At 38.6% G+C, this 10,940-nt stretch overlaps 1 protein-coding gene across 1 annotated transcript in view; it reads left to right on the top strand.

Annotated features, from left to right (window-relative positions):
• The first annotated feature begins 3,358 nt into the window (after nt 1-3,358).
• The window catches only part of LOC120317681 (guanine nucleotide exchange factor subunit RIC1-like), a 53,295-nt gene continuing 45,713 nt past the window's right edge, over nt 3,359-10,940 (top strand). Inside the window, 1 exon segment of the mRNA XM_039364451.1 lies at nt 3,359-4,843. Within this exon segment, the coding sequence (XP_039220385.1) occupies nt 4,703-4,843 (141 nt within the window). The 5' untranslated portion in view covers nt 3,359-4,702.

Below are 10,940 nucleotides of genomic sequence, written 5' to 3'. Positions count from 1 at the left end.
TGATAGCTGCTGCTGAATTTTTATTGTTTGTATATATTTCTGTGTATTGTGTTTTGAGGGTTATAGGAAGTAAAGTCATGTATTGCATATAGCAATAGTAAAGGGGCATCTAGAGCAGGCATGTCAAACTTGCGACGTATCGTGACTTTTTCCCCATTGCCAGCAATGGGGTGGGTACAGTTTTGGTGTGACGCATGTGGCCCGTGGGCCGGTAGTTTGACATGCCTGATCTAAAGGAAGAAAGTCACACATTTAGCTTGAGATTAACAAATAATTACAGTAATAAATAAAGCTACTACTTCTGGTACTTTACTTGATTACATTTATTTGTGGCAGGTGTTCACATTTCTAAAGATACTAAAAGCAATGGAACCTTATGTCATATAAAAAATAAGGAAAGCATTGTCTATTTTTGCACAAGAAAAATGGAAATGGCTGTCAACAAAATATATAATGTTCTTAGCGTTACAAATATTGCTACTCTTTAGAAAATATTATTTAAAAGTATTTTTACTGATCCATATAGAAATGTAATATCCAGAATGTAAAGGGGAAAAACAAATGATTTTCAACATAGCTATTAAAATAAGTATGTGCTACTTTGACTTTGCAATAAAAATGCATGCCCATGGGAGAAAATAAGCAAGTGCCAACTCAGAGTACATTCCAGAAAGAAACTGGCCGTATACTATAACTACAGTGAATTATCTCCAGCTGGCATGAGCTGTTATTTCTAATTGCAAGTTTAATATGCATACTGTGCTTACAAACTTCTTTGTGATCACGTTCTTATATATTGCAGAACGTATTCTGTGTTACGAATGAAGGCAAACACTCTGTGTTTGCCATAGAGGTTCTACATCTTATTAATACAAACAATTGGAAAATCTCAGAAGAAATGTGATCCTGCTTATTGGAAATTATCAATTATCTTTTATTTCATCATCCATAGCATGCTCAGATAAGAGGCACTCTACTCTATTCTACTTTTGTTCTAGTAATTAAGACACTGGGCCAGCAACCAGGACTGAATTTTATTCTTGCCTTAGGCATGAAAGCCAACTGGATGTCTTTGGGCTAGTCATTCTCTCAACCCTAGGAAAAAGGCAAACCACTTCAATTATTATTTTTTTAACAAGAAAATGGCATGGATTTATCCAGTTAGTCACCAAGAATTAAACCACACTTGATGGAAGGGGAAAAAAAGCAAACAAAACATTAATAAAATCCACTCAATTGTTTCCTGAAGATGGTTTGGAAAAATGTAGATGAACATATCTAGAAGGCAACTACATAGGAAAAGCTGCACTAATGCAATCTATTGTGTTTTGAGCTGCTTTTGAAGAAAGTTTAATTAACTTGAAAATTTCTATGGACAGCAATAAAATATGTATTAAGAGACTCATATGTCCTGCATGATGGCTAGAGCAGAAAATTATAAAGCTCCCTTGGGAAAAAAAATTGTTAAAAGTTCTTTATTAATACTGTGCAACATCTGTTTATGATTTTTAAGCAAAGGCTTCTGATAGTATTAAGTATGGATTGATATTTCTGCTTAAAAAAAAATCTGAAATAAAAATGGCTGTAACTTCCCAAAGAGACAATATGTTCACTCAAGCTATTTCAAGCATAGTTCTATGCTTACTGTACCAATAAGTGCAATCATAATAGTGTCTTTTGAATTTTATATTTAATTGTGAAATCAGAACAATTACAGGATTGAAACCTAGTTTTCTATTTAGAATGGTAAGTTCAGATTTGAATAAGTCTTTCAGTGCAGATACAAATCCACTATTTGCAAACTACAGCATTTCCGATTTACACTGGTAAAATCAATGCATGGTTATAGTGAATTTTTTGCAACTCAACATTCACAACTTTTATAGTGAATAGCTGCCAGTATTTCAACTTTAAAAATCAGTTAACAGAATATGCTATTTTGGAGTTAAAACTAAAAATAAACTACTCATATTTTGCTTATATTTTATATTTATGTAAATTGTACTGAATTTTCACTATTAAGCACTTTCACTATTGCAATGGAAGTCAATGGATAAGTGCTTAATCTCTTTAAGATTCTACAGTATGTACAAAATTCTTTGTGCAGCTTTTTAACTTGTTTTCCAGAGACAGTTATATAAGAAACAGGGAGACCACTGCTTCTGATATGTCAGTTCTACAATCCAAGAAATCTCTTGAGATTTTGTATATCAGACACAATTTTGGGATTCTCTGTTTCCATAGCACCAATTTTTGCATCAGTAAATGTATGCCCCATTTTTTAAACCAATCTTCTTTATATATATATTTGTTTTGCTAAGAGTTTCATTAGCACTTATCTTATAATAAATTAAACATATGTCATATATTGGAATGTTTCTTTGGTAAATATTTGCACTTCAAACAATTCAAACAAAAGTAGTCTCCAGATCATTTTCACTCTCACACACACACATTTTATTCAGTTTTGTTGTTTCTAAGGGTCTTTCACAGGAGAAAAAAAAGCTGAGGATTTCTTTTCTGCTTGAACTAACAGAAGCATATGTTCTTATACAGTTTCATAGACGAATCAATCCCCCACTTCATCACATTATAATGCCATATGGCTTTGTCATATGAAAGCTTTTGCATTTGAGTGCATCTATTATAATTTAACTTATATGCAGAGCACATCATGAGAAAGGCAGCGCTAGATGAATTAAAAGTTGGAATTAAGATTGCTGGGAGAAATATCAACCACCTAAGATATGCAGATGATACCACTCTAATGGCAGAAAGTGAAGAGGAACTAAAGAGCCTCTTGATGTGGGTGAAGAAGGAGAGTGCAAAAGTTGGCTTGAAACTCAACATTAAGAAAACCAAAATCATGGCATCCGGCTCTCTCAATTCCTGGCAAAGAGGAAGAAATGGAGGCAGTGACAGATTTTATTTTCCTGGGCTCCAAGATCACCTCAGATGGGGACTGCAGCCAAGAAATTAAAAGACGCTTGCTCTTGGGGAGGAAAACTATGGCAAATCTAGACAGCATTCTAAAAAGCAGAGACATCACCCTGCCAACAGAAGCGCGTATAGTCAAGGCCATGGTTTTCCCAGTTGCAATGTATGGATGTGAAAGTTGGACCATAAGAAAGGTTGAGCGCCAAAGAATTGAGGCCTTTGAACTATGGTGCTGGAGAAGACTCCTGTGAATCCCCTGGACTACAAGGCGATCAAACCGGTCAGTCCTAGAAGAGATCAACCCCGACTGCTCTTTAGAAGAAAATACTTTGGCCACCTAATGAGAAGGAAGGACTCACTGGAGAAGGGCCTAATGCTGGGAAAGATTGAGGGCAATAGAATAAGGGGACGACAGAGAATGAGGTGGCTGGATGGAGTAACTGAAACAGTAGGGGTGAACTTAAATGGACTCCAGAAGATGGCAGAGGACAGGAAGACCTGGACTTCGCAATTAACAACAAAAATTAGTAAAAGACTCAAATACTGTATCTTTACAGCAATCAGCCAAGCGGTAGAAATTCTGTAACAGTGTAACTGAACTCTGCCTTAGGCGCAGTTCATCTTGTTTCAATTTCAAAAGGAACTTTTAAACTACAGTTAATGAAACTGATCACAAGATGTGTTGATCGCGGAGAGATAGGGAGTGGACCTTAAATTACAAGACGCACCTGCCTTTGTGGTGGGGATTATTTATTTATCGCATGGCACATTCACATCCCATAAAAACACAAGAGATAAAAACGATAACAACAAATGAAATATAAAATCCGACAGGGAAGCCTTGATGAAATACAGTGCATGTACGTTTGGACTGACCCCTTCAAAACGATCTTTTGCCGATAAGAACACCTGTGCGAGTCTGCCTAATTCCTTGGCCATCAGCGTGGAGAAAAGAAACCGAGTCTGCATCCCGGGAAAGCCAAAAGCAAAACCGTGACCTGCTGCCTTCCCCCTCCCCGCGATCTCCCAACCGCTTTGGAGTTCGGGATCCAACCGCAAAATGGAGAAGTCCTCCACTGCATAGGCAATGGGGGGGGGGGTTGTTTTCTTCCGTTCTAGCTTTTCTCGGTGGTTCTTCCGCAGATCTAAAACGTCACCTCCGGTTTCTCCTACGGACCCTAGGCCAATCACGGCATCCTCTACCCCGAATTCTCCGCCCCCTTTTTCCAACCAGTACTGAGTTGCCGTCCTGAGGCAAACAGGGCTCAGCTCCCCCCTTCGGGTCGTATGCGTCTCTCGCTTGCTCTTTCTCCTTCTTCGCCCCCGCCCCCCCTTCTTTCCACAGCCAGACGCCGACGTAGCAGAGAGAAAAGAGATGGCGGCGGCGGCGGCCAAGGCAAAGGAAGCCGCGGCGGGAGGAGCGCGAGGCACCCGCAAGGTTAAGGCGACGTCGCGAGGGCGCCGTCTTGAGCTGTAACCGTTCTTTTCCCTTAGGACGCCCCCCCCTCCCCCCGGTCCCATAGCTTCAACCCGCCAGAAAGGCAGCTCCGACTCCCTCCTTCTTCCGAGCGTCTCTCAGCCTTGCGAGGGGCGACGCCGGCCGCCGAGAGGAGCTTCCATCCCTTCGCTATTATGCTGGTACCTCTCGGGAACGCCGAGAGCCTCCCGGCCGCCCGAGACAGATGCTGAAAACCCTTCTGGCTCCGGCCACCGTTTCTGCCTGCTAGGACGGCGCCTGGCCGGGACGCTGGGTTCCTCTCCAGCTATGTATTTCCTCAGCGGCTGGCCCAAGAGGCTGCTCTGCCCTATAGAGGCTCAGGAGCCCCCGCTCGGTATTCAAGCCGACCCGCAAAGGACTTTGTTCGCCGTGTTGTCCCCGTCCCAGCTCAGCATCTGGTACAACAGGGTGAGTAAAGCTGCTTCACCGCGTCGTCACCCTATAATCACCTGCCTGTTTTTTTTGGCTATCATCTCCTCCCGAAGCTCTTTTTTTTTTTTTTCCACCCAGCCAGATTGCTCCATATCTGACTTTAGCGTGCCTTTCTTTCCCCTCTTGGGTTTGAATAGTGAGAAAGGTGTTTGTATGTATATATGTGTGTATGTGTGTGTGTGTGTGTGTGTGTATATATATATATATATATATATATATATATATATATATGTGTGTGTGTGTGTGTGTGTGTGTGTGTGTATAGTGTGTATATGTATATGTGCCTTCGCGTGTAGCCTCATTGGGATGCGATGCTGAATTTGGAAATACTTTAGAAAACGTGGCTCCAACAAAACTTGTGGCTTCGGTTTGTGGTATGGCTAAGCTGAATGTGACTGTGTTAATGTTATCCTTTTAAATGTGGGTCCTTTGCCTCTTCTCTTAAAGCTTCAGATTGACAGCATAGTTAGATGTATTTTTAGTTACTTAATGGGCTCTAGATGTGTGAGAAAGTTGAGTGCAAAGGGATGCTTACTTAAAAAGAAAGGGCTTGTTTTGCAGATTGGCTGTGTTGTATCATTCTTGGAATGCTTTATTTTCTTTTGAACTTTATTGGTATTTCTTAATCTCAGTTCCAAATCTGCCTTCAGATGCATACAGGTAGTCCTTGATTTAAATTTGTTGCTGAGGAGACATTTGTTAAGTTAGCTGTTAAGTTGTTAAGTGAATTGTTGCTGTTGTTAAGTTAGTAACACAGTTAAGTGAATCTGGCTTCCCTATTGACTTTGCTTGTCAGAAGATCACTAAAGGTAATCACATGACCCTGGAACACTGCAACCATCATAAATATATACCAGTTGCCAAGCATCTGAATTTTGATCACATGACCATGGGGATGCTACACTGGTCGTAAGTGTGAAAAATGGTCATGTCACTTTTTCAGCGCTGTTATAACTTTGAATGGTCACTAACCAATGGTTGTAAATCAAAGACTTCCTGTAGTTGTAATGGCTTGGGCAAAGGGAAAAAAATAATTTTAAGAAACTGTTGGCCGCTTTTAAAAGGAGCAGCAGAACTGCATTCTCAAGAGTTCAATCCTGTGATATTTTCCTAACATATTTACATTTTAGGCAAATGGCAATAACTCCTATTGAATTTCCATTTTGTATACATGTAACAATTATGAAAAGCATTTAAGTTTGTACCTGAAATGTTCATAAATTTGAATTTATTCACTTCATACATTTGTTCCATTGGATATCAGAATCCATGGAAGGCGCAGGATGTGCTGTTTATGTAAGATACATAAGAAATGTATTTAGAAAGAACCAACTAACAGTAATGATGAAGGTAATTTGGTGGATTTAAATTTTGTGTAAGAGTGAAATGTATTTTAATAACTTAGTAATCACATTTCTGACATACAGTATAGTACTGTATATTCAATTACTATATACACCATATGGTGCCCATGCCTTAACAATTTTTGTTCTGTAACTGAATTTGAATGTATTTTTAATATGATAGTGTAATGTCCCATCAATCTGTTGGTCTAAATTTAACATTGACATTTTGATTTTATAAAATCCAGAAAGAAAATTGAATTTGAGTTGTTCCATTTGCCTTAGCTTCTATTTCAGTTGGTATCTATGATGCAATATTGTGTTATAATGGCAGTCTGTTAGTTCTAGTAGTTATTTCTTTGTGAGCATTGGTTTCAAAATAGTCAAGTAAGTTAGTGTAAGTCTACAATTCCCTACAAAGCTGTTATCATTCAAAATAATGATCTTAAATATGTTTATCATACTATTACATATGTTTGCATTAGAGTACCATTTGCTTGGGACAAAACAATGTGTTTTTATATCAGATTTGATGTTCCATAAAAACATAATACTGGAAGGTATTAAAATTAAAATGATTGGACAACCTCCTCAAGGGATTTCTTAATTTACAAAAAAGGTAGAGATGGAGCAATAAAGAAATTTAAAAAGTGAATATAAAAAAAAGTATCAGATATAATACTAGAACTGAAGACTAGAGAATCAAATGCAAAGGATGAAAAAGAAAATATATTACCTGTTGTTGTTGTTAATTGCGAAGTCGTGTCCGACCCATCGCGACCCCATGGACAACATTCCTCCAGGTCTTCCTGTCCTCTACCATCTTCTGGAGTCCATTTAAATTCACACCTACTGCTTCAGTGACTCCATCCAGCCATCTCATTCTCTGTCGTCCCCTTCTTCTATTGCCCTCAATCTTTCCCAGCATTAGGCTCTTCTCCAGTGAATCCTTCCTTCTCATTAGGTGGCCAAAGTACTTGAGTTTCAACTTCAGGATCTGGCCTTCTAAAGAGCAGTCGGGGTTGATCTCTTCTAGGACTGACCGGTTTGAACGCCTTGCAGTCCAAGGGACTCGCAGGAGTCTTCTCCAGCACCATAGTTCAAAGGCCTCAATTCTTTTGCGCTCAGCCTTTCTTATGGTCCAACTTTCACAGCTATACATTGCAACTGGGAAAACCATGGCCTGGACTATACGCACTTTTGTTGGCAGGGTGATGTCTCTGCTTTTTAGTATGCTGTCTAGATTTGCCATAGCTTTCCTCCCCAGGAGCAAGCGTCTTTTAATTTCTTGGCTGCAGTCCCCATCTGAGGTGATCTTGGAGCCCAGAAAAATAAAATCTGTCACTACCTCCATTTCTTCCCCATCTATTTGCCAGGAATTGAGAGGGCCGGATGCCATGATTTTGGTTTTCTTAATGTTGAGTTTCAAGCCAACTTTTGCACTCTCCTTCTTCACCCGCATCAAGAGGCTCTTTAGTTCCTCTTCACTTTCTGCCATTAGAGTGGTATCATCTGCATATCTTAGGTTGTTGATATTTCTCCCGGCAATCTTAATTCCAACTTTTGTTTCATCTAGCCCTGCCTTTCTCATGATGTGCTCTGCATATAAGTTAAATAGGCAGGGCGACAGTATACAGCCTTGCTGGACTCCTTTTCCAATTTTGAACCAATCAGTGGTTCCGTGTTCGGTTCTCACTGTTGCTTCTTGACCCGCTTATAGGTTTCTCAAGAGACAAATGAGATGGTCTGGTACTCCCATCTCTTTAAGAACTTGCCACAATTTCCTTCTCCAGTGGATCACATTTTGTCAGAACTCTCTGCTATAACCTGTCCGTCTTGGGTGACCCTGCATGGCATAGCTTATAGCTTCATTGAGTTATGCAAGCCCCTTCGCCACGACAAGGCAGTAATCCATAAAGGGGATATATTACCTACAGTTCACTTTCTCAACAGGTATTAATCATCTACATGGCATTAAACAATTTTGAATGCAGTTCTACATATACTTACACAAGAATAAACTCTGAACTAAATACCAGAATGTACAAGGATAGAATTATGCATTACATAGCCTTTGGATGGCTGTTAGTTGTAAAGGATGAATACAGTTTATTTTTGCTTATAATTTATCATTTATCTTTCCATTTTTCTGGCGAGGAGGGCAAGTTTATAATCCATTTGCAAACATGTAAAAATGTATTTAGTGCATATAAGGGCCTTTAATGTAACATTGTTCTTATTTTCTTACATCCAATGTAATATGTGCTTGTGATTAGGTTATTTGTGCAAATACAGAAAGCCTTTGTTATCTTCAATTTTGTTCTAGTGTTTTACATATGTATAATTTTTTAGATTTTTTTCTGTATTTTATATACCCAAATCCCAATAGTTCTGAATAGTCACCAACCTTTATTTGTACTCTTCATCCTGTCCTAATGACTTCACATGAAGTTGTGAATTCTTTGATAGAATCTTCAAACAGAGTTGATGTAATAGAATCTATTTTGAGATGGTGTTGGATTATATGACCACTAAGTCTCTTTCCATTTCCGATTCTATGAGTAGATTGCCAGCTTGTATAGATAAATATTTTTAGACAAATGCCTAGATTTATACATGTGTCTATAAACATCAATGGTATCAATTATTTGTAATGTGTTTTATGTAAATATGGCATCAGAATTGTAAATAATTTTCAATATTAACAAGCATTGCTGAGAAACTAATTTTTTCAATCTCTGCTATCAGATTAGAAATTTCCTTTTTTAATTGCAATTGGATATTAACAATGCAAGCTATTTTATTATATGCTTTGTTATATCCACTATTAGATAAAATATCACTGAAATGAGTTTGATCCAGAGGTTTCTGTCATTAAAGTAAGAATGGAAGCAATATTTAATATGATTTGTTCCCAATAGAGCCAGTTCTGTTCTGTGTAATGGAGGGACCTTTTGAACAGTTTGTGGGGTAGAAGGACTGCGGTTAAAAAAACCCCCAAACCAATTCAATAGAGCAGCTAAGAAGTTGGGCTAGAAACCAGGAAAAATGTATTTTAGGCATGGGAGATGGCTGGGTAACATTGAGACAGTCACTCCCTTGGCTCAGCCTACCTCACAGGACTGTTGTGGAGAAAAGAGGATACATATGAGCACTACCTTGAGTTGACAATAGAAAAGAGGGGTTTAAAAAATTGAAAAGAGGAACTTTTTCAATTTCTGTTACTGCTAACAATATTTTCTACTGCATCAAAGTATACCATCGTGTGAGTCCAGTTTACAGCAACCATTTGCAAACATGTTTTCACTTGTAAATTGCAGTCCAATTTTATGTAAAGCAGTTTTTTTTCTGAAATTATGAATATGTACACTCTTTTGGGTGGATGAAGAATTGGATGACCTTTGTATTTTTTTGGAAAAAGACAATAAGATTATGACCCTTTATTAAAATCTAAGGCAGTAGAGGGAAAGGAATAGGGTCAGTGCAAGAGCCAACTTAAGATACTTAATATGACTTCCAGGTTTCAATTTCCAACCCTTTTGGGCCAATAGATGGATTTGGAACTGTGCCATAGTTGTACTAAATAAAGTGGCCAACATCGGAAAACTATTAACAATTCACTAAATACTGTTGTAATGAGTGTGGCATGTAGCCATTTTTTTGAAGTCAAGATATTGAGGCTAAAGATAATTTTAGCAGAATGGCTCTAAACTATATGAGTCATAATTACAAATATGCAGAAGGTATAATGAAAAGCTTTTTAATAATTAGTAGCATCTATGGATAACTAACTATTAAAGGAAAACGTTTGTTAGGCTTATTCTCTATTCCATCTTTTTTTTTTTTAGATGCTTATGTCTGTTTCAGCCTGCTACATTCCAAGTTATTTCAGAAGTAACTCCCATACAGAACAAAGAGTTTAGTGAGCTTGTAGGTCCTATACCTGTCTATGTTTTAATTAGCTGCTGCTGCTAAGTTGTGTATGGTATAAGGCAAGAGTCCTTTAATTCATGGTGCTTACCTAGTTACGGTTTAGAGCAGTGGTTCTCAACCTTTCTAATGCCACAACCCCATAATACAGTTCCCCATGTTGTGGTGACCCCCAACCACTTATACATCACCGGGTGCCAGGGGCGTGGCCAAAGAAAAGGGAAAAAAAATGGCGGACAGCCTTGTTTGGCAACCCCCGTGAAATGGGCGTTCGACCCCAAATGGGGTCCCGACCCACAGGTTGAGAACCACTGGTTTAGAGCTACTCGGTACAGGGATCACATTGGGATTTGTGAACCTATCTGCATGTCTTTCATAGTTCCTCCACTTTAGCAAGGGTTTTACACTTGTTTCCCTCAGGATTTCTATAGTGAGAAGATCTCTTCATCTGAACATGCCTGTTTCTGAGATGCTGGTGATTAAGACTACTAATTCCAAAGCTATGATTAAATAGAACAACGGTTATCCCATTTAGAGAATAAGGGGAGGGCATTTCAGGTGGCAGGTTGTAGCTGCTTTCATAGCATCTTGCCTTTATTTAACAATTTAAAAGTCGAGTTCAACAGAGCCAGAGTTGGAAAAAAAAACCATGAATTCTCACAATCTGTATGTCATCCTACTGAAGACAGTTGGGATTTGAAAGGCATACATATTAAAACAGGATCCCTGAAAGGTCCTGTTGGTCTTGCAGAATTATTTTCTTACCTACAAAAACCACTGCCTACATTTTTCTTTCCCAA

This window comes from Crotalus tigris, unplaced genomic scaffold (assembly GCF_016545835.1).
Source record: "Crotalus tigris isolate CLP2741 ecotype Arizona unplaced genomic scaffold, ASM1654583v1 scf7180000019762.1414395, whole genome shotgun sequence".
NCBI classification, from domain to species: domain Eukaryota; kingdom Metazoa; phylum Chordata; class Lepidosauria; order Squamata; family Viperidae; genus Crotalus; species Crotalus tigris.
The sequence above is the reverse complement of the archived record's forward strand: the minus strand, read 5'-3'. Positions and strand labels throughout refer to the sequence as shown.